Source organism: Somniosus microcephalus, unplaced genomic scaffold (assembly GCF_052327205.1).
Source record: "Somniosus microcephalus isolate GS21.2 unplaced genomic scaffold, FLI_Smic_1.0 unresolved_chr2, whole genome shotgun sequence".
In the NCBI taxonomy this organism is placed as follows: Eukaryota; Metazoa; Chordata; class Chondrichthyes; order Squaliformes; family Somniosidae; genus Somniosus; species Somniosus microcephalus.
In genome coordinates, this window is record NW_028225180.1 from 8312426 (window position 1) to 8336772 (window position 24347).

Here is a 24347-nt window from a genome sequence, read left to right on the forward strand (position 1 = left end):
TGAATGGTGGAGCAGGCTCGAGGGGCCGATTGGCCTACTCCTGCTCCTATTTCTTATGTTCTTATGTTCTTATGAATGGCCTGTTTCTGTGCTGTATATTCTATGTAAAATTGCATATGAGCTGTGAGGGATAATGGATTGTTGGGGTGAATGACCTCTTCTTTTAAGCTTATGTTCTAACTTATGTATCTCAAACCCGGCACTAAGCTCATGGTCTACAGAGCAGCAGTGATACCCGCCCTCCTGTATGGAGGGGCCTGTTCAGCCCCTCGAGCCTGTTACACAGGAACAGGAGGAGGCCATTCAGCCCATCGAGCCTGTTACATAGGAACAGGAGGAGGCCATTCAGCCCATCGAGCCTGTTACATAGGAACAGGAGGAGGCCATTCAGCCCCCTCGAGTCTGTTACATAGGAACAGGAGGAGGCCATTCACAGCAGGCACCTCAAAGCACTGGAGAGGTACCACCAACGCTGCCTCCGCAAGATCCTGCAAATCCATTGGCAGGATAGGCGCACCAACGTCAGTGTTCTCGCTCAGGCCAACATCCCCAGCATCGAAGCTTTGACCACGCTCGATCAGCTCCGATGAAGGGGTCACATCGTCCTCATGCCCGATACGAGACTCCCAAAACAAGCGCTCTACTCAGAGCTCCGGCACAGCAAGAAAGCCCCAGGTGGGCAGAGGAAACGTTTCAAGGACACCCTCAAAGCCTCCTTGAAAAAGTATAACACCCCCACCAACACCTGGGAATCCCTGGCCCAAGACCGCACAAAGTGGAGGAGAAGCATTCGGGAAGGCGCCGAACACCTCGAGTCTCTTCGCCAGGAGCAAGCGGAAGCCAAGCGCAGGCAGCGCAAAGAAAACACGTCAACCCAAGCACCCCACCCACCCGCCCCTTCAACCACCGTCTGCCCCACCTGTGACAGAGACTGCAGGTCCCGCGTTGGACTCATCAGTCACCTGAGAACTCATTTTTAGTGTGGAAGCACGTCATCCTCGATTCCGAGGGACTGCCTAGAAGAAGAAGATGTTCTGACACAGAAGGACTCACTTTTCAAGTGCATGTTGGCGTTTAGGGATCTTTGCCCGTCACCAGAGCAAATCAGAAATTCGGGTGTCTCAGATAATTACATCAGAGATTCGTGGGCAACTGCATGCCCGCATTTCCAACGGGCGTTGCCAGTGGGTGAGATTTCTCACCACCAGCGTGCGCACTCAGAAATTAGCCCTGGTCTGTCTTGGGGAGAGTTGGCACAGCAAGGGTTTCTGACAGTCTGATACACCATGAAAGACATCCAGATAACAGCTGATTGTAGGAACAGGAGGAGGCCGTTCAGCCCCTTCAAGCCTGTTACATAGGAACAGGAGGAGGCCCAATCAGCCCCTCGAGCCTGTTACATAGGAACAGGAGGAGGCCATTCAGCCCATCGAGCCTGTTATACAGGAACAGGAGGAGGCCATTCAGCCCTCTCGAGCCTGTTACACAGGAACAGGAGGAGGCCATTCAGCCCCTCGAGCCTGTTACACAGGAACAGGAGGAGGCCATTCAGCCCATCGAGCCTGTTATACAGGAACAGGAGGAGGCCATTCAGCCCTCTCGAGCCTGTTACACAGGAACAGGAGGAGGCCATTCAGCCCATCGAGCCTGTTATACAGGAACAGGAGGAGGCCATTCAGCCCTCTCGAGCCTGTTATACAGGAACAGGAGGAGGCCATTCAGTCCCTTGAGCCTGTTACACAGGAACAGGAGGAGGCCATTCAGCCCCTCGAGCCTGTCACCATAGAAACAGGAGGAGGCCATTCAGCCCCCTGCAGCCTGTTACATAGGAACAGGAGGAAGCCATTGAGCCCCCTCGAGCCTGTTACATAGGAACAGGAGGAAGTCATTGAGCCCCTTCGAACCTGTTACATAGGAAGAGGAGGAGGCCATTCAGCCCCCTCGAGCCTGTTACCATAGAAACAGGAGGAGGCCATTCAGCCCCCTTGGGCCTGTTACATTAGGAATGGGCAGGCCATTCAAGCCCGCACCGCCATTCAATCAGATCATGGCTGATCTGTACCTCAACTCCATTTACCCGCCTTTGCTCCATATTCCTGAATACTCTCACCCAACAAAAATCTATCCCTCTCAGTCTTGAAAGCTCCAATTAACCCCCAGCCTGGGGAGAGAGTTCCAGATTCCCACTACCCTTTGTGTGAAGAAGTGCTTCCTGACATCACCCCTGAACGGCCTGGCTCTAATTTTAAGGTTATGCCCCCTTGTTCTGGATTCCCCCAGCAGATGAAATAGTTTCTCTCTAACTACGCTATCAATTCCCTTTAACATTTTAAACACCTCAATTAGATCACCCATCAATCTCCTATACACAGGGGGAGTACAAGCCAAGTCTATGCAACCTGTCCTCATAATTTAACCCTTTTAGCCCCCGGTATCATTCTGATTTCTTAGAAATCACAGAATCACAGAAACCCCACAGTGCAGATAGAGGCCATTTCGGCCCATCGAGCCTGCACCGACACATATCCCACCCGATCCCCGTAACCCCTACACCAACACATATCCCACCCTATCCCCGTAACCCCACGTATTTAATCCCCCTAACACTAAGGGTCAATTTATTATAGCCAATCAACCTAACCCGCACATCTTTGGACTGTGGGAGGAAACCGGAGCACCCGGAGAAAACCCATGCAAACACGGGGAGAATGTGCAGACTCCACACAGACAGTCGCCCGCCACACAGAAATGAGCCGGCGCACACTCGATGCGCTGAATGGCCTCCTTCTGTGCTGTACTTTTCTATGGTGAACCTGCGCTGCACCCCCTCCAAGGTGAATATTGTAAGGGGTGGTGTGTGGGGTCAGCTTCGCCCCTGACTTATGAGCGGTTCGAATCGCTCCCACTCCCTTGGTTCTAGACCTGGACTTATTTGGGGGTTGTAATGAAATTGCAGCGGACAACTGAATTTGATACAAGAACTTTGGTTTTTATTTGAGAAGGAAAAATACAATACAATAATCTTAACACTCTAATAAAATGGGGAAACACTTCAACATACACGAGGGAAAAATTACAGTAGACAAATACCTCACCCCTCCCAATCCCACCTTACTAGCTAAGTTGGACTCTGAAGGACCAGGGATAATGCTCACCAAACGCAGGAATAGTTTGTAGAGTGGGAAAAACTTGCAGATCTTCGGTTTCTTCCGAGTTGGTTTCTTGTTGGTCGCGGTGGCCCAGTATTACCTGGTTGGCTTCTGGTAATATTTGGTTGTTGGTTTCGTGGGGCCCTTGGTGCCGCGAGGTGTCCGATGATGTGTTACTTCTTCTTCGAGCGAGAACTGCTTCCAGATGCTTGCTTCTGAATCCGCCGAGTTTCGATGGTGTTTTAAACTTGAACGATGGGTCTCTCCTTTCTTCTCGAACTGGTTGAACTGTTTCTGTTGAACTCCTTCTGCTGAACTGAACTCATCGAACTGATTTCTTGTGGAGACAGGTTTTTAGTTTATACTAATTGAGGCCTGCTTATCTGCCCGCCAAATCAGTCTCGGTTCATTGTTAATTTTTGGCGGGCTTATTTGCATTGATTGGTCCCATTTATTTAACTGTTTCGGGATTGCTTCGAAATTGGTTTAAGTGTGTGAAGTGGTTTTGAACGTCTTCCTGAGGTGCATACCCAGAACTGAACCCAGTTACTCCAGATGGATATACAGCACCATCTACGAGAAATCAGTTCAAAACGCTATTATATTTTAGTTGTCGTTAACCAGATGAAGCCCCAACTCTTGCGGAGAACCGAGAGTGCGGCTCACTGAAGTACCTTTGTGTGTGTGAACAAATACTAACCTCTCCAGCGCTCTCTTTTGCAGTACATCATTTCTGGAGCACTGTCAACTGAAATGAAGGATTTATCGAACTTGTTCAAGGTTAGTATTTGCGTTAGTACTGCTACTGGTTTGGCAATCACGTAAAATCAAATGGAGGGAGGGAGGGGTGCCTCCAATGTATGCCCTCCGTGCACTAGTACTGCGCAGTGTCAGCCTTGCAATCTCACAGTGCTGGATGGGGTAGACACAAGGGGGGAGGAACAGGGGGGGGATTCCTCTTCCGTGCTTGGGCACAAAGCATCAGGTGGGTGGAGCGCCCGGAAGAAAGAAAGACTTGCATTTATACAGCGCGCTTCATGACCTCAGGACGTCCCAAAGCGCTTCACAGCCAATGAAGTACTTTTAAAGTGCGGGGACAGCCGATTTGCACACAGCAAGCACCCACAAACAGCAGTGAGTTAGCGACCTGGTGTCCTGAGCCCAACATCACTAAAACAGATGACCTGGCCATTTATCACATTGCTGTTTGCGGGAGCTTGCTGTGCGCAAACTGGCCGCCGCGTTTCCCACATTACCACAGTGACTGCACTTCAAAAAGTGCTTCATTGGCTGCGAAGCGCTTTGGGACGGCTGTGGAATTGGGAGCCCTTTCTTTTCTTTCTTGCTATCTCAGTGCGTTTTTCAGTAGACATCCTGAACGTCACCTTGTATTGTTTGCAGGTGAAGATTGTCCTGATAACGAATATCATCAGTGCTGTTGTGGCAGGACTCGGGGTCATTGCATACTCCGTGTCCCTGTATTTTCCACTGGCCTATTATTCAGCGTGGCGGCCGGTAAGTGCCATTGTTCCATGTAATGGCAATAGTATTATACCATCTCTAATTTATATATTTTTTTTAAAATGGCTTTATGTTATGACTTTTCAATTTGATGATAACGGACCAATTTCCTGGGCCCCCTCTTGCAAAGTGCGCTGTGCCTGTCCATCCCCTGGGATTGCTCCCATCACATGTCCCAAATCAACAACAACTTGCATTAATACCGCGCCTTTAATGTCCCAAGGCGCTTCACAGGAGCGGTTATCAGACAAAACACTGACACCGAGCCACATTCAGACAGGTGACCCAAAAGCTTGGTCAAAGAGGCAGGTTTTAAGGAGCGTCTTACATAGAAACATAGAAGATAGGAGCAGGAGTAGGCCATTCGGCCCCTCGAGCCTGCTCCGCCATTCAATGCGATCATGGCTGATCACTGGTCCTAAATGGCTTACCCCTTATCTTTAGACTGTGACCCCTGGTTCTGGACTCCCCCGCCATCGGGAACATCCTTCCTGCATCTAGTCTGTCCAGTCCTGTTAGAATTTTATAAGTTTCAATAAGATCCCCTCTCATTCTTCTAAACTCCAGTGAGTATAAGCCCAATTGACCCAATCTCTCTTCATACGTCATTCCTGCCATCCCAGGTATCAGCCTGGTGAATCTTCGCTGCACTCCCTCCATGGCAAGAACATCCTTCCTCAGATAAGGCGACCAAAACTGCACACAATGCTCAAGATGTGGTCTCACCAAGGCCCTGTACAACTGCAGCAAGACATCCTTGTTCCTATACTTGAATCCTTAAAGGAGGAAAGAGAGAGAGAGAAGGAGAGTTTTAAGGAGGGAATTCCAGAGGTTAGGACCTACGCAGCTGACGGCGCGGCCGCCAATTGTGGTGCGCTGAAAATCGGGGGATGCGCAAGAGGCCGAAATTGGAGGAGCGCAGTGATTTCGGGGGAGGGGCGGAGAGTTATAATGGAGGCCTAGCTCGGCATGGTCAGCCTTATCCCTAACCCTCCCACCCCTCCCCCCAGCCCCCCACCCAGCAGACCCTCTGCTTGGTGGGGATCTGGGGACAGGCCTCAATGCCAGTACGTCTCTCTCTCCGATCTCAAGAGGCAGGAACATCAGCCGCCATGTGTCGGGAGCTTTCTTACTGTCGCACAAAGCCCAGGAATCACTGCCTGCAACGTTCGCGTACGAAGGCTTCAACGCATTCACGTGTGGTGTTCCTTTATCCGCCATTTAATCAGGCACATTGCTTTCAACACTGAAGCCCTGATGCTCAGAGCTCTTCCAGCCTGAAAGGCAGCCGATGGCCTGGAACACAGGAGGAGGCCGTTCAGCCCCTCGAGCCTGTTGCACCATTCAGTCAGATCATGGCCGTTCAGTACCCCTGGAACAAACGCCCTCCCTGATCATAGGTCCCTTCAGTGCGGCCAATTCTTCCTGCAGGTGTGTTAGGAGATGGTTAGCTCATCGACTAGCCTTAGGGGCAACACTGGAGCCTTGACTGAGTAAAACCGGCGAGACTGTGAGTAAAAGCTCCTCAGAGGCAGTTCTAGGTCACCACAGAAATAATGGAATACCCCGCCCTTGCTTCCATAGAAGCTGCCTCAGTCCATCTCCCCTTTCAGAGTTTAAAGCATCTTTGAATCAGAGTGAATTGACCGATTCCACACGCCCACTGGGGACCTGCGCTCACAGGGAGTGCTGGTCAGAGACAGGAACTCCCTTCAAGCCTGGCTTCCACCCCCCTAGGAGTGTGGTATCAGTGAATTTATCTTCAAAAGGGAATCTCGTTCCCGCCGTGCCTGCATAAGGCAAACAAGATCTCCGGAATCTTGGGATGAGTTGAGAAAAACCCGCTCCACGAACCTGTGTTGCAGAAAGCCAGAATCCTCCAACTTCTTACGTGGAGAAGCAGCACCACTGACCTCACCTTGGGCTATTCTCCCACTTCGAAACAGGCGATGTCCCCAGGGTATTATCACGCTCAAAAAAAAAGTTTAAAAAAAGCAGGTGCATCCTGAAGGATTGGGCCTCCATCTTTCTTTGGCTTCATAGAATCCTAGAATGGTGACAGCGCAGAAGGAGGCCATTCGGCCCGTTGAGCCCACGCCGGCTCTCTGCAAGAGCACTTCAGCTAGTCCCACTCCCCCGCCTATTCTCCATTGCCCTGCAAATTCTTTTCCTTCAGGTACTTATCCAATTCACTTTTGAAAGCCGCGATTGCGTCTGCCTCCATCACTCTTTCAGGCAGCGCATTCCAGATCCTAACCACTCACTGCGTAAAAAAGTTTTTCCTCATGTCGCCTTTGGTTCTTCGCCAATCACCTTAAATCTGTGTCCTCTGGTTCTCGACCCTTCAGCCAATGGGAACAGTTTCTCTCTATCTACTCTGTCGAGACCCCTCATGATTTTGAACACCTCTATCAAATCTCCTCCCAACCTTCTCTGCTCCAAGGAGAACAACCCCAGCTTCTCCAGTCTAACCACGTAACTGAAGTCCCTCATCCCTGGTGTTATGTTCATTAATAACTAGACATTCTTATTATGAACACAGCTAGCTTTTGCTAGTTACTTTATTGAGCACATGTGGACTGGGTGCTGTATCTGTAGAGGCTTCCATCTTGACTGTTGCCTTGTGGGTAGCCTAGTGCCTCATGGGTAATGTAGTCTTAATATCATACAGCTGGGTAGTGTAGTCTTATACATATATACAGCTCTACGGCTCCACCTAGTGTCCACTATAGAATGACATGCTATTGATCACTACATCCCCCTTTCTTTGAGGTTTAACAAAATCAATATCAATCAACTTTCAAGAAAACAATAAAGATAATATCAGTAACACTTTTGTTAGTGCTCTATAAACATAAACATTTTCAAAACAGTCAACACATTTTCAAAGCTTTACATTGTACTCAAAGATTAAGTCTATCAGGCTTTTTTACTTCACGTGTGGATCTTCTCAACACGGGTAAGTCTGATGTGTCTTCATGAGATTGTTCTGGCGGTGAATGACAAGATGCAGTTGCGGCATTGTCATCAATCTGCTCTTGTATAGATCGAGGTCTCCTTGCGATGTTTGCTTGGAGAGGGTTTCAGTGTTTCCTTCACTCTTCATGCCATAACTCTCAATGTAGTCAATGCACTCTCGAAAAACTGCTGGCAGCTGGATCCCATCATACAGCATAGTCCTCTCAGCAGCCTCGGCTAATGGAACACCAAAGATTGGGCTGAGGGAAGAAGGAGTATCCACCGGAACTGCTTCCTGCTCTGGTGCAGGCTTCTTCTTTTTCTTTTTCTCTTTCCACTGCTTAACAACATCTGCTGCGGTTATATCTTTGGACTTTTTCTCCTTGTGTTTTTTCTCTTTGTGCTTTTCTTCCTTTGGCTTCTCTTTGACCTTAAAGTCTTTTTCTTTCTTCTTGGAGAAACTAGGCTTTTTGAAGACATGGATACCCTTTGACCTTTTCATCCTTGATGGGCTCTCTGCTTCATCACCTGAGTCATCTGGTCTGCTTATGGCACAGTTTATACAGTAGACTCTCTTGACCAGTTCTAAGTCTTCACAAGCTTTGTCACCTAGTATCGAATCAAGTCTTTCAGCCACAACAGAAAACATGAGATGATGCACTTTGTCTTTGACTGTCACTTTAAGTCTGCATACACCTAAGCTATCTATTTTCTGTCCATTATAGTCCTTCAGTAGTACTGACTTTTTCTGTATTTTGGGCTTTTCTTTCATATTGTTAATGTCACTCATACTGATTAAGTTTGCTTTTGCCCCAGTGTCTAGTTTCAAGGTAACGAATGCTCCATTTACCTGCAGTGGGATCATCCATTTGTCCTCTTTTACTGCATTAACTTTATGTTCAGCATTGTCCATTTCTGAGGGCTGCACATTTTCTGTATCTTTTTTGATATCGTCACATGACACCATTCCTACAAAAAATGTCTCACTTAAATCAGTGTCCTCAATTACATTAACTCGTTGCCCTTTCTTAGTTTGTACTTTTGAAAAGCATTGTTTGGCAAAGTGATTCTTTCCATTACACTTTGTGCACATTTTTCCAAACGCTGGGCATTGTCTTAACTGGTGTTTGTAACCACAGCGTTTACAATTAAAATTTTCATCCTCCGATTGCTTTTCATTTCTGTTCTGCACATGTTTCTTCCCCTTATAGGACACAGCACCGACAGCAGCATTATCACTCATTACAATCGCATCATTATTGATTTCACTGAAAGTCTTCGCGTGCTTTCGAGCTAGCTCGCTGGCTTGGCATATTTTCACTGCATTTTCCAAATTTAGTTCGGTTTCTCTCAACAGACGTTCCCTGACTTTTTTATTATGAATACCAAACACAATCTGGTCACGAATCATGGATGCTTTGAGCTCAGAGAAATTACATGTCTGTGCTTTCAGTTTCAGATCAGTTATAAAGCTATCAAAAGTCTCATTTTGTTGCTGTGTCCGAGAACGGAAGATGTATCTTTCATACGTCTCATTCTTTTTGGGAGAGCAACGTGCATCAAATTTTTTTAGCACATCTTCTAATTTTTCTCTGTTCTCCGCTGGATTAAATACAAATGTATTAAATACCTCTATCACCTGTGGGCCTGCAACCGTAAGCAGCAATGCTACCTTCCTTGCGTCTGGCTTCATACCGAATCCGATGGCTGCAATGTAGAGTTCGAATTGTTGTTTAAAAATCCGCCAATTGTAGTCGACATTTCCCTCGAGATTCAAACACTCTGGTGGCTTCAAATTCTCCATGTCGCTTTTCACAATTTTCAGCAGATCTTCACCACCCTGGTACCATGTTATGTTCATTAATAACTAGACATTCTTATTATGAACACAGCTAGCTTTTGCTAGTTACTTTATTGAGCACATGTGGACTGGTACAGTATCTGTAGAGGCTTCCATCTTGACTGTTGCCTTGTGGGTAGCCTAGTGCCTCATGGGTAATGTAGTCTTAATATCATACAGCTGGGTAGTGTAGTCTTATACATACATACAGCTCTACGGCTCCACCTAGTGTCCACTATAGAATGACATGCTATTGATCACTACACCTGGAACCATTCTCGTAAATCTTTTCTGCACCTTCTCTAAGGCCTTCACATCCTTCCTAAAGTGCAGTGCCCAGAATTGGACACAATACTCCAGTTGAGGCCGAACCAGTGTTTTATGAAGGTTCATCATAACTTCCTTGCTTTTGTACTCTATACCTCCATTCATGAAGCCCAGGATCTCATATGCTTTTTTAACCGCTTTCTCAACCTGCCCTGCCACCTTCAAGGATTTGTGCACACATACCCCCAGGTCTCTCTGTTCCTGCACCCCCTTTAGGATTGTACCCTTTAGTTTATATTGCCTCTCCTCATTCTTCCAACCAAAATGTATCACTTCGCACTTTTCTGCATTAAATTTCATCTGCCACGTGTCCGCCCTTCACCAGCCCATCTATGTCCTCTCGAAGTCTATCACTCTCCGCCTCACTGGTCACTATACTTCCAGGTTCTGTGTCATCCGCAAATTTTTAAATAGTGCCCTGTACACCCAAGTCTAAGTCATTAATATATATCAAGAAAAGCAGTGGTCCTTGGAAGATCGGGGACTTCGGAGAGGAAAAAATCAGCAGAAGCAGTGTCATCCTTCTGACTCGTTTCATTCGTCCTGGCTTTTATTAAGTACACTGGAGCGGGTGGGGGTGGGGGGTGGGGGGGAGGGTGAAATTTCACAAGGACAGCGGGGGACACTAAACAGGCAGTATCACATTGATCGCCCGTTATACGCCCCGCCCGATATTTAGCTCCGTTTACTTCAGTAGAACTGAATATTGGGCCATGTCCTATGATGGGCGGCCATTGCGATTCCGTCTGTTTTGCGTCTCTTCTCCACCGACCCATGCTTCACCCCCACCCTGTTCAATCTACACAGCTTACATTCGTTTTGTCTGGAAGAAGCTGGAGGCCCTGTTATCCAGGGTGTACTTGGCCTTCAGGCTAGCCCATAATGAGCAGTACCACGCCACACCACAACCACAATGGCATGACATCGAGAGGACAGCGACCTCTCGGGACGTCACTTAGCAATGAAGCAGATTAGGGAGGATCAGGGGTCACAATTTTACGTTGTCCAAGGACAGATCGAGGTTAGATGTCAGGAGGTGGTTCTTTTCCCAGAGAATAGCAGCCCTCTGAAACAGGCTACCATCTCATGCGGTGGACGCCCACTCAGTCAATACCTTCAAGCGAGAACTGGACCTGTTTCTGGCTGGGGCGGACATCACCTCTTACAGAAGGTAGGTACTGCAGCGAATTCAGGGTCAGAGAGATCTCCTGGAATAGCTTTGATTGCCTGGACTAGTTTTGATCACCTCGATGGGTCGGAGAGGAATTTCCCAGGTTCCCCCTCCCCCCACAAATTGGCCTGGGTTTTTAACCTGGTTTTTCGCCTCTCCCGGGAGATCACATGGTTTTGGGTGGGGTGGAGTGTATATTTTGTGATAAACACGCAATCGCAATTGTGTGGGGCAGGCTGAATGGACCAGAGGATCTTTACCTGTCCATCATTATTCATATGTTTGTAATAAGTGGGGGGGTCAGGGGGTTGGGGGAGATCCATGGCCTTGCAGTATTATTCATAGTGCCCCGTCAATCAATCGGAGACCAGAGAAGGTAAGGTGTAATCAAGAAGCAGATCAGATGGACGCCAAGATGCAGTTTTGAAAGTTTGCTGGAGGGGAAACACTACAGTTATGAAGTTGTGTAGCAATGGGATCCCTGGGAAGACAATGGGGCGAGACTTGCCGAGCATGAAGGAATATTAACAGGAGACCAAGAGTAGAACATCTGAGGAGTAATGATCATAAAATAGCAAAAGACAAGATGGAGTGAGGAGGGTGAAGGGGGGATCATGGCCTAAAATGGCACCGATTTCTGCTCGCATGTGTTTATCTTCATCTGTCACACACGTGCTCTTAAGTGTCTTTCGCAACAAGTGCAAGTGAGGTGAATGTCGTTGTGCTTTAATCCACAGTTGACACCGTTCACCTTGGTGATACTGTTACAGTTGTACACAGTGGCGGAGTTGGTCATAGCCATCACATGCACCATGCTAATTGGCAGGCATCTGTTTCGTTGCTGCAACATCAACTCCGTTATGGTAAGAATGCAACGAGCGAGGCAACCGGGGCGGTGGAACAGTGGGATTGACGGGCTAAAGGGGCCTGAATTTTCCCCACACAAGATCCTGCCATGTGCCATCAGCCCCGCCACTGTGGGGTTCGGTTTATATCATTAACATCAACAATAAAAAAACTAACACGTCACTAGCGGCAGAGGAGCAAAGAGATCGGGGGTACAGATTTACAAATCACTAAATGTAGCGACATAGGTCACCAGGGCCACCAAAAATGTAAACAATGCATTGGGGTTCATTTCTAGAGGGACAGAATTGGAAAGCAGAGATGGTATGTTAAATGTGTATCGAGCCTTGGTTAGACCACACTTGGAGTTACTGTGCACAGTTCTGGTCTCCATATCACACTTGGAGTACTGTGCACAGTTCTTGTCTCTATATCACACTTGGAGTACTGTGCACAGTTCTGGTCTCCATATCACACTTGGAGCACTGTGCACAGTTCTGGTCTCCATATCACACTTGGAGCACTGTGCACAGTTCTTGTCTCTATATCACACTTGGAGTACTGTGCACAGTTCTGGTCTCCATATCACACTTGGAGCACTGTGCACAGTTCTTGTCTCTATATCACATTGGGAGTTACTGTGCACAGTTCTGGTCTCCATATCACACTGGGAGTTACTGTGCACAGTTCTGGTCTCCATATCACACTGGGAGTTACTGTGCACAGTTCTGGTCTCCATATCACACTTGGAGTTACTGTGCACAGTTCTGGTCTCCATATCACACTTGGAGTACTGTGCACAGTTCTGGTCTCCATATCACACTTGGAGTACTGTGCACAGTTCTGGTCTCCATATCACACTTGGAGTTACTGTGCACAGTTCTGGTCTCCATATCACACTTGGAGTTACTGTGCACAGTTCTGGTCTCCATATCACACTTGGAGTACTGTGCACAGTTCTGGTCTCCATATCACACTTGGAGTTACTGTGCACAGTTCTGGTCTCCATATCACACTTGGAGTTACTGTGCACAGTTCTGGTCTCCATATCACACTTGGAGTTACTGTGCACAGTTCTGGTCTCCATATCACACTGGGAGTTACTGTGCACAGTTCTGGTCTCCATATCACACTTGGAGTACTGTGCACAGTTCTGGTCTCCATATTACACTTGGAGCACTGTGCACAGTTCTTGTCTCTATATCACATTGGGAGTTACTGTGCACAGTTCTGGTCTCTATATCACACTTGGAGTACTGTGCACAGTTCTGGTCTCCATATCACACTTGGAGTACTGTGCACAGTTCTGGTCTCCATATCACACTTGGAGCATTGTGCACAGTTCTGGTCTCCATATCACACTTGGAGTACTGTGCACAGTTCTGGTCTCCATATTACACTTGGAGTTACTGTGCACAGTTCTGGTCTCCATATCACACTTGGAGTACTGTGCACAGTTCTGGTCTCCATATCACACTTGGAGTTACTGTGCACAGTTCTGGTCTCCATATCACACTTGGAGCACTGTGCACAGTTCTGGTTTCCATATCACACTGGGAGTTACTGTGCACAGTTCTGGTCTCCATATCACACTGGGAGTTACTGTGCACAGTTCTGGTCTCTATATCACACTTGGAGTTACTGTGCACAGTTCTGGTCTCTATATCACACTTGGAGTTACTGTGCACAGTTCTGGTCTCCATATCACACTTGGAGTTACTGTGCACAGTTCTGGTCTCTATATCACACTGGGAGTAACTGTGTACAGTTCTGGTCTCCATATTACACTGGGAGTTACTGTGCACAGTTCTGGTCTCCATATCACACTGGGAGTTACTGTGCACAGTTCTGGTCTCCATATCACACTTGGAGTTACTGTGCACAGTTCTGGTCTCTACATTATGAAAAGGATATGGAGGCACTGGAGAAGATGGAAGAATGAACTACAAGGTTATAACAATCAGGAAAGGCTGAACAAGCTGGGGCTCTTTTCTCTAAAAAAGGGAGACTGAGCCATGACCTGATAGAGGTCTTTAATATTATGAAGAGGTTCGATAGGGTAGACGTAGAGAAGATGTTTCCACTTGTGGACGAGACCAGAACTAGGGGCCATCAATATAAGAGAGTCACTAATAAATCCAATAGGGAATTCCGGAGAAACCTCTTTACCCAGAGAGTGATGAGAATGTGGAACTCGCTGCCACAGGGAGTGGGTGAGGCGAATAGTGTCGATACATTTAAGGGGAAGCTCAATAAACACATGAGGGAGAAGGGAATAGAGGGATAATTGCTGCTGTTATATGAAGAGGGCTGGGAGCAGGGTCACGTGGAGCATTAGCACCAGCTTGACCTGTTGGGCCAAATGGTCTGTTTCTGTGCTGTAACTTCTATGTAATTACAAAGGATATGGAAAAGAGAAAAAGAGATGGATCCCTAGGGCCAAGCAGAGATCAGAAAAATGGAATCTCTAGAGTGTGGGGAGGGAGGAGGGGGCAAACTAACTGAAAATATGCAAACTGTTAGCCGCTCTCCTGAACCCTTGATCGCAGGTAACCTGGGGGCTGGAGAGCAGATGTGATTGTTGCGTTTGCAAAGATAACCCAAGACAGCATGTAGAAATCAACTCATGTCGTTTTTAATGGCCGATCCAACTGCTCTTACAGGCCAAGGCAATCGAGTACCTATCACCAATGTCAGACATGATATATCGATAACAGCACTATCAAACTTCACGTGCTGGAGTAACTCTAATGCAGCACTGTAACCCAGTGTGCAGACATAACATTTCCTCCCCCCTCACAGAATTTCAAACATGAAATGTAGTGACAAAGTCCTGTAGGTGGCCAGGGCGAGAACGTGTGCGAACAGGCCGAGGTGGGGACTGGTGAGGAGCAGGCCGAGGTGGGGACTGGTGAGGAGCAGGCCGAAGTGGGGACTGGGGAGGTTGTGGCTGAGGCACAATATCTGCTTGAGGGTTGGCTGGCTGAGCCACATGTGCATCCCGCCACTCTCGAGGTAAGGCTTGGGGGTTAGATCCGTGTAATCCTGCATCAGGGGGTGCTGGCACCTTCCGAAGGCGGCTGTGAGGCAGAAAGTGGCTGGTCCAAGTTGGCGGCTGATTTGGAGAGGGGAGGACCAGAATGAGGCCATCTTATTGTTGCAGTGAGGCCTGCGGACTCTGACCCAATCGGAGACTGAGATGTTGGGCGCCTTGGCCCCCTTCGACTGGTCGAAGCGGAGTTTCATCTTCTCCTGCTGTCTGGCGACTGTGGCTTGAGCCCGTGGAGCAGGGCTCTGAGCTAGCGAGGGGCAGAGCCTGCCAAGGGGCAGCATGAGCTCACGGCCTAGCATGAAGGATGCAGGTGAGACCCCTGTAGTGGAATGCTGGGAGGCTCTGTAGTGCAGCAGTGTGTGGAGGAGGGCCTTGTCAAACGCACACCCCTGGGATAGGTGTACTCTGAGGCCATTTTTCAGTGTCTGGTTAAAACGCTCCACCCCGCTTTTTGACTCAGGGTGGTAGTACGGCGTACGTGACGGATGCCCTTGCTCTCAAGGTAAGAGGAGAGTTCCAAAGAGACCATTTGGGGGCCATTGTCTGTGGTGATGGCCTTTGGATGCCCCCAGCGGGAGAAGAGGGACTCAAGGATATCGATGATGACCCGAGAGGTGATGGAGCCCACGGCAGTGACCTCTGGCCACTTTGAGTGCAGGTCATAGGTCACCACTAGGAACCGTTGATGGTGGGGGACACCATGGATCTCCCCGCAGACGTCCAGCTGCAGGTGCTCCCAGGGCTGAGAGGGCCAGGCAAGGGGTTGCAGGGGTGGAGGAGCTTGGTGGCCAGTCTTGCCACTTACAAGGCAGGCTGCACAGTCCTTGACCAGGGCCTCGATTTCCCTGTCGATACCCAGCCACCACACTAGGTCTCGGCATCGTTGTTTGAGCTTCACTATGCCCAAGTGGCCCTCGTGTGCCATGGATAAAACACGCGTACGAAGGGCACTTGGGACCACAGTGCAGAGCCCACGTGCAACACAGGAGTCATTCCAGCAGGAGAGCTCCTCTTTAACTCTGGAGTAGGCAGACAGTTCCTCAGGCACCTTGCGAGGCCAGCCATCTCTGATGAAGGTGCACAGCTGGGAGAGGGCCGGATCCTGTTCAGAGGCCTCTTTGAGCTCCTGGAGAGAGACTGTGGTTTGGAGAGGCGTGTGCAGCATCTGTATGAGATCCTGTTCCACATGTTCAAAACCGACGAGTGGGGCTGGGGCAGAGACAGTGCGGGAGAGCAGATCTGCAACAACATTGTCACGTCCTGGCGTGAACTGGAGACTGAAATTGTATTGGCGGAGGCGGTCAGACCAGCGGTGTAGACGCAGTGGTCTGTGGCCCGTGCCGGATGTCGACAGCAGGGCAGTGAGAGCCTGATGATTGGTTCACAGGGTGAAAGCATGGCCATACGTGTACAGGTGCCACTGCTCACATGCCCAGACACACGCCAGCGCCTCACGCTCGCCTACTGAGTACTTCTGTTCAGTGGGGCTAAGGGCTCGGGAGGCAAAGGCGATTGGTTTCTCCACTCCCTTCTGTATCTGCGATAACACTGCCCCCACAGCTGCAGCGGACGCGTCGCAGGTGACGAGGGTGGGGCTGGCGACGTCAAAGTGAGCCAACACTGGAGGCGACGTGAGCTGCGATTTGAGGAGACGTACAGCTTCCGTACAGGCTTATGACCACACCCAGGGCTCATCCTTTCGCAGGAGCTGTCGCAGTGGGGCTGTGGTGGCTGAGTACTGGGGCAAAAACTTCAGGTAGTACCCAGTCATGCCAAGGAAGGAGGCAACCTGTGCTGCAGAGCTGGGTTCTGGGATGCTGTGAATGGCATCCACGTTTGACTGGAGTGGGGATATACCGTCAGCCGACAACCGAAACCCCACAAACTCTTTTCACCATTCAGCAGTGTGAGCTTGTGTTTTGCTAGAGCTGTGAAAAATCTGTGAAGGCGTTCGTCATGAGTGGAGGTCGAGGGCCCATGCACGACGATGTCATCCAGGTAGATGGCCACCCCAGGAATGCCCGCGAGCACAGAGGACATCACCTTTTGGAAGCTGCTGGGTGCCGAGCTAAGTCCAAATGGCATCCTGGTGTACTGAAAGACGCCAGCATGTGTCACAAAAGCAGTGAGGTCCCTGCTGCTGGGCTGGAGGGGAACCTGTAGATAGCCCTGTCGAATGTCCAGTTTCGAGAACAGGATGGAACCATAGAACTGTGCTGTGAGTTCCTCTGACGTGGGCAGTGGATATTTGTCAGGGATCACGGCATTATTCACTGCTTGAAGATCGACACAGACGTGTAGACCACCTGACTTTTTCTTTGCGACCACCAGGTTGGAGACCCATGGGGAGGATTTCATCCCATCCTCGTCGCCAAATGTTGCATTTGCAAAGATAACCCAAGACAGCATGTAGAAATCAACTCATGTCGTTTTTAATGGCCGATCCAACTGCTCTTACAAGCCAAGGCAATCGAGTACCTATCACCAATGTCAGACATGATATATCGATAACAGCACTATCAAACTTCATGTGCTAGAGTTACTCCAATGCAGCACTGTAACCCAGTGTGCAGACATAACAGTGATGTTTTGCTGCTGAGATGGAGCTGTGTTTTATACCTGGCCTAGCCCTTGAATCAACTGGTCAGGTTGTAAATATGTCAGTCTAGAGGTCAGTCAGAGACTAGATGCTGAGGGATATTACCCGCAGCACTCCTGCCCTTGGTGATCAGCCAGGTTATCAAGGTCAGAAATATACTTTAGATGCTTTGAAGTGTGACATACGCATTCTACATGTAAAATCTGCTAACTGAGCACAGGCCGGGGATGGAGCCTGGGCCTTTCCTGCTCTGTGTGTGTGGGGCTCAGTACCACACCGGGTGTGAGATCAGGCTCACTCAGCACAGGCCGGGGATGGAGCCTGGGCCTTTCCTGCTCTGTGTGTGTGTGGGGCTCAGTACCACGCCGGGTGTGAGATCAGCTCACTCAGCACATAGAAACATAGAAGATAGGAGCAGGAGTAGGCCATTCGGCCCCTCGAGCCTGCTCCGCCATTCAATGAGATCATGGCTGATCATACAAATTCAGTACCCTGTCCCTGCCTTCTCCCCATATCCCTTGATCCCTTTAGCCTCAAGAAATATATCCAATTCTTTCTTGAATATATTTAATGAACTGGCCTCCACCGCCCTCTGTGGCAGAGAATTCCACAGGTTCACCACTCTCTGGGTGAAGAAATTCCTCCTCATTTCAGTCCTAAATGGCTTACCCCTTATCCTTAGACTGTGACCCCTGGTTCTGGACTCCCCGGCCATCAGAAACATCCTTCCTGCATCTAGTCTGTCCAGACCTGACAGAATTTTATAGGTTTCGATGAGATCCCCTCTCAATCTTCTAAACTCCAGTGAGTATAAGCCCAATCGACACAATCTCTCCTCATACGTCATTCCTGCCATCCCAGGTATCAGCCTGGTGAATCTTCGCTGCACTCCCTCCATGGCAAGAACGTCCTTCCTCAGGTAAGGTGACCAAAACTGCACACAATACTCAAGGTGCGGTCTCACCAAGGCCCTGTACAACTGTAGCAAGACATCCTTGTTCCTGTACTCAAACCCTCTTGCTACGAAGGCCAACATACCATTTGCCTTCTTAACCGCCTGCTGCACCTTCATGCTTACCTTCAGCGACTGGTGCACAATAACACCCAGGTCTCTTTGCACTTCCCCTTCTCCCAATCTATTGCCATTCAAATAATAATCTGCCTTCCTGTTTTTGCCACCAAAGTGGATAACCTCACATTTATACACATTATATTGCATTTGCCATGTTTCTGCCCAATCACCCAACCTGTCCAAATCGTACTGGAGTTTCACGACATCCTCCTCACAGTTTACCCTCCCACCCAGCTTTGTGTCGTCTGCAAATTTGGAGATATTACATCCAATTCCCTCGTCCAGATCATTAATATATATTGTGAACAGTTGGGGTTCTAGGACCGATCCTTGCGGTACCCCACTAATCACTGCCTGCCACTCGGAAAACGACCCGTTTATTCCAACTCTTTGCTTTCTGTCCGCCAACCAGTTCTCTATCCAAGTCAATACCTTGCCCCCAATCCCATGTGCCTTAATTTTGCACGCTAACCTCTTATGTGGGACCTTATCGAAAGCCTTCTGAAAGTCCAAATACACCACATCCACTGGTTCTCCTTTATCTATTTTACCAGTTACATCCTCAAAAAATTCCAGTAGATTAGTCAAGCATGATTTACCTTTTGTAAATCCATGTTGACTTTGTCCGATCCTGTCACTGCTTTGCACGTGCTCTGCTATTACATCTTTTATAATAGACTCTAGCATTTTCCCCACTACCGATGTCAGGCTTACCGGTCTATAATTCCCTGCTTTTTCTCTACCACCTTTTTTGAATAGTGGGGTAACATTAGCTACCCTCCAATCCATGGGTACCGTTCCAGAGTCTATTGAGTTCTGGAAGATGACCAGCAATGCATCTACTATCTCTAGGGCCACCTCCTTAAGTACCCTGGGATGTAGACCATCAGGCCCTGGGGATTTATCGGCCTTCAGTCCCATCAATTTTCCGAACACCATTTCCCTACAAATACTGATTTCTTTCAGTTCCTCCCTTTCATCAGACCCTATGTTCCCTGGCATCTCTGGGAGGTTATTTGTGTCCTCCTTTGTGAAGACAGAACCAAAGTATGTATTCAGTTGGTCTGCCATTTCCTTGTTTCCCATTATAAATTCCCCTGATTCTGACTGTAAGGGACCTACGCTTGACTTCACCAATCTTTTTCTCTTCACATATCTATAAAAGCTTTTACAGTCAGTTTTTATGTTCCCTGCTAGCTTACTCTCATATTCTATTTTCCCTTTCTTAATTAATCCCTTTGTCCTCCTTTGTTGACTCCTAAACTGCTCCCAATCCTCAGGATTATTGCTTTTTCTAGCCAATTTACATGTCCTCTCCTTGGATCTTATGCTATCCCTAATTTCCCTTGTTAGCCACGGTTGAGTCACCTTTTTTGTTTTATTTTTATGCCAAACTGTGATGAACAAATTCTGTAGCTCATCCATTCGGTCTTTGAATGTTTGCCATTGCCTATCCACCGTCAACTCTTTGAGTGACATTCCCCAATCAATCCTACCCAATTCGCTCCTCAGACCATCGTAGTTTCCTTTATTTAAATTGAGGACCCTCGTCTCTGAGTCAACTACTTAATTCTCCATCTTAATGAAGAATTCGATCATATTATGATCGCTCCGACCCAAGGGGCCTCGTACAACAAGATTGCTAATTAATCCTTTCTCGTTACATAATACCCAGTCTAAGATGGCCTGATCTCTGGTTAGTTCCTCGACATATTGGTCCAGGAAACCATCCCGTAAACATTCCAGGAATTCCTCCTCCACAGTATTGTTACTAATTTGGTTGGCCCAATCTATATGTAGATTAAAGTCACCCATGATGACTGCTGTGCCCTTATTGCACGCTTCTTTAATTTCCCTTTTAATGCCATCCCCAACGTCCGCCTTACTGTTTGGAGGTCTATATACCACTCCCACTAATGTTTTTTTTCCCCTTAGTATTTCTCAATTCTACCCATACAGATTCCACATCATCAGAGCTAATATCCTTCATTACAATTGTGTTAATCCCTTCTTTAACCAGTAATGCTACCCCACCTCCCTTTCCTTTTTGCCTATCTTTCCTGAATATCGAATACCCCTGGATGTTGAGTTCCCAGTCTTGGCCATCCTTGAGCCACGTTTCCGTAATCCCAACCAAATCATATTCGTTTACCTCCATTTGCGCAGCCAATTCATCCACCTTATTACAAGTGCTCCTTGCATTAAGACACAAAGCCTTCAGGCTTGTTTTTTTAACGCTCTTAGACCTATTAGAATTATTATTTACTGTGGCCACGTTTGATTTAAACCGTTGATTTCTCTGACTGCCACTTTTGTTTTTCTCCTTCCCATCTTTTGCTTTTATCCCTGTTTTCCTTTCCTCTGTCTCCCTGCTCAGGTTTCCAACCCCCTGCCATTTTAGTTTAAACCCCCCCAACAGTGCTCGCAAACCTCCCCGCAAGGATATTTGTCCCGCTCTGGTTCAGGTGCAACCCGTCCGACTTGTACAAGTCCCACCTTCCCCAGAAGCAGGCCCAGTGATCTAGGAAACTAAAGCCCTCCCTCCTGCACCAACTCTTTAGCCACGCATTCATCTGCTCTATCCTCCTATTCCTATACTCACTAGCACGTGGCACCGGGAGTAATCCAGAGATTACAACCTTTGAGGTCCTGCTCTTTAATCTGCTACCTAGCTCCCTAAATTCTTGCTGCAAGACCTCATCCCTCTTCCTACCCATGTCGTTGGTCCCAATGTGAACCACGACCTCTGCCTGTTCGCCCTCCCCCTTCAGAATGCCCTGCAGCCGTTCAGTGACATCCTTGACCCTGGCACCAGGGAGGCAACAAACCATCCTGGAGTCACGTCAGGCCGGGGATGGAGCCTGGGCCTTTCCTGCTCTGTGTGTGTGTGTGGGGCTCAGTACCACACTGGGTGTGAGATCAGGCTCACTCAGCACAGGCCGGGGATGGAGCCTGGGTCTTTCCTGCTCTGTGTGTGTGGGGGGCTCAGTACCACACCGGGTGTGAGATCAGGCTCACTCAGCACAGGCCGGGGATGGAGCCTGGGCCTTTCCTGCTTTGTGTGTGTGGGGGGCTCAGTACCACACCGGGAGTGAGATCAGGCTCACTCAGCACAGGCCGGGGATGGAGCCTGGGCCTTTCCTGCTCTGTGTGTGTGGGGCTCAGTACCACACCGGGCGTGAGATCAGACTCACTCAGCACAGGCTGGGGATGGAGCCTGGGTCTTTCCTGCTCTGTGTGTGTGGGGCTCAGTACCACACCGGGTGTGAGATCAGGCTCACTCAGCACAGGCCGGGGATGGAGCCTGGGCCTTTCCTGCTCTGTGTGTGTGTGGGGCTCAGTACCACACTGGGTGTGAGATCAGACTCACTCAGCACAGGCCGGGGATGGAGCCTGGGCCTTTCCTGTTCTGTGTGTGTGGGGCTCAGTACCACACCGGGTGTGAGATCAGGCTCACTCAGCACAGGCCGGGGATGGAGCCTGGTCCTTTCCTGCTCTGTGTGTGTGGGGCTCAGTGCCACACTGGGTGTGAGATCAGCTCACTCAGCACAGGCCGGGGATGGAGCCTGGGTCTTTCCTGCTCTGTGTGCCTTAACCAGCTGAGCAATTTGGGGGAAGTGGTCAAGAACACTTTTGCTCCACAGATAATTATGCCGCGCTCGCATGTTTATTCTTTCCTACAAAATCAGATTAACAAACTATTTTTGCTGCTTTTCCAGCCGCAATGACAGTGTATTCGTGGGAATGGCACTAGCAGCAAGAAGAAAGGTGATAGATTACCATTCAACAGGGGCAGTGAACAAGGAGCAATGAGCAAGACTTGACCTGTTTTATGTTTGAGCTGACCTTGAACAAATTGAGCTGTCCAGTGTTTAATACCGAATCTTAACTGGAATGTCTATCGGTGTAAATGGTCTTTTAGTGTTTGTAACACAGCCCTGGTGACAAGGGCTAAAAACCTGTATCTGCTTAAATATTAAAAGTTGCATGAAGAGGGAGAATGTGGAAATCATTATTTCTATTCAATAATCCTTTTACGGCCAAGGATACCTAACCACCCTCCGTAAACCTGAGCTCATCCGAAATGCTGCGGCTCCGTATCCGAACTCGCACCAAGTCCTGCTCCCCCATCACCCCCACTGTGCTCACTGACCTACATAGGCTCCCGGTTTGGCAGCAGCTCGATTTTAATATTCTCCATCCTCATTTTCAAATTCCTCCATGGCCTCACACGCTTCCCCCCCCCGCAAACGCCCCGCCATCCGCAACCCCCACCCCTGGCTCCCGATCTCTGTAACCTCCTCCAGCCCCTACAACACTCCCTATCTCTGTAACCTCCTCCAACCCCTACAACACTCCCTATCTCTGTAACCTCCTCCAACCCCTACAACCCTCCTTATCTCTGTAACCTCCTCCAGCCCTACAACCCTCCCTATCTCTGTAACCTCTTCCAGCCCTACAACCCTCCCTATCTCTGTAACCTCCTCCAGCCCCTACAACCCTCCCTATCTCTGTAACCTCCTCCAGCCCCTACAACCCTCCATATTTCTGTAACCTCCTACAGCCCTACAACCCTCCCGATCTCTGTAACGTCCTCCAGCCCCTACAACCCTCCTATCTCTGTAAACTCCTCCAGTCCTACAACCCTCCCTATCTCTGTAACATCCTCCAGCCCTTACAACCCTCCCTATCTCTGTAACCTCTTCCAGCCCCTACAACCCTCCCTATCTCTGTAACCTCCTCCAGTCCTACAACCCTCCCTATCTCTGTAACCTCCTCCAGCCCTACAACCCTCCCTATCTCTGTAACATCCTCCAGCCCTTACAACCCTCCCTTTCTCTGTAAACTCCTCCAGCCCTACAACCCTCCCTATCTCTGTAACATCCTCCAGCCCTTACAACCCTCCCTTTCTCTGTAACCTCCTCCAGCCCCGACAACCCTCCGTATCTCTGTAACATCCTCCAGCCCCTACAACCCTCCCTATCTCTGTAACCTCCTCCAGCCCCTACAACCCTCCCTATCTCTGTAACCTCCTCCAGCCCCTACAACCCTCCCTATATCTGTAACCTCCTCCAGCCCCTACAACCCTCCCTATCTCTGTAATCTCCTCCAGCCCCTACAACCCTCCCTATCTCAGTAACCTCCTCCAGCCCCGACAACCCTCCTATCTCTGTAACCTCCTCCAGCCCTACAACCCTCCCTATCTCTCTAACCCCCTGTAGCCCCTACAACCCTCCCTATCTCTAACCTCCTCCAGCCCTACAACCCTCCCTATCTGTGTAACCTCCTCCAGCCCTACAACCCTCCCTATCTCTGTAACCTCCTCCAGCCCTATAATCCTCCCTATCTCTATAACTTCCTCCAGCCCTACAACCCTCCCTATCTCTGTAACCTCCTCCAGCCCCTACAACCCTCCCTATCTCTGTAACCTCCTCCAGCCTCTACAACACTCCCTATCTCTGTAAACTCCTGCGCCCCTACAACCCTCCCTATCTCTGTAACCTCCTCCAGTCCTTCCAACCCTCCCTATCTCTGTAACCTCCTCCAGCCCTACAACCCTCCCTATCTCTCTAACCTCCTCCAGCCTCTACAACACTCCCTATCTCTGTAAGCTCCAGCCCCTACAACACTCCCTATCTCTGTAACCTCCTCCAGCACCTACAACCCTCCCAATCTCTATAACCACCTCTAGCCCCTACAACCCTCCCTATCTCTGTAACCTCCTCCAGCACCTACAACCCTCCCAATCTCTATAACCTCCTCTAGCCCCTACAACCCTCCCTATCTCTGTAACCTCCTCGAGCCCCTACAA

General features: G+C 49.0%; 1 protein-coding gene across 2 annotated transcripts in view; it reads left to right on the forward strand.

Annotated features, from left to right (window-relative positions):
- LOC147092070 (membrane-spanning 4-domains subfamily A member 12-like) overlaps window positions 1-22536 on the forward strand; it is a 59431-nt gene extending 36895 nt beyond the window's left edge. For both annotated transcript variants that reach the window (XM_085975813.1, XM_085975814.1), the window contains 4 exons: window positions 3873-3929; window positions 4551-4664; window positions 11704-11829; window positions 22255-22536. In XM_085975813.1, coding sequence (XP_085831939.1) covers window positions 3873-3929; window positions 4551-4664; window positions 11704-11829; window positions 22255-22263 — 306 coding nt within the window. In that variant the 3' untranslated portion in view covers window positions 22264-22536. The remainder of the gene's footprint in view (window positions 1-3872; window positions 3930-4550; window positions 4665-11703; window positions 11830-22254) is intronic.
- The last annotated feature ends 1811 nt before the right edge of the window (window positions 22537-24347 follow it).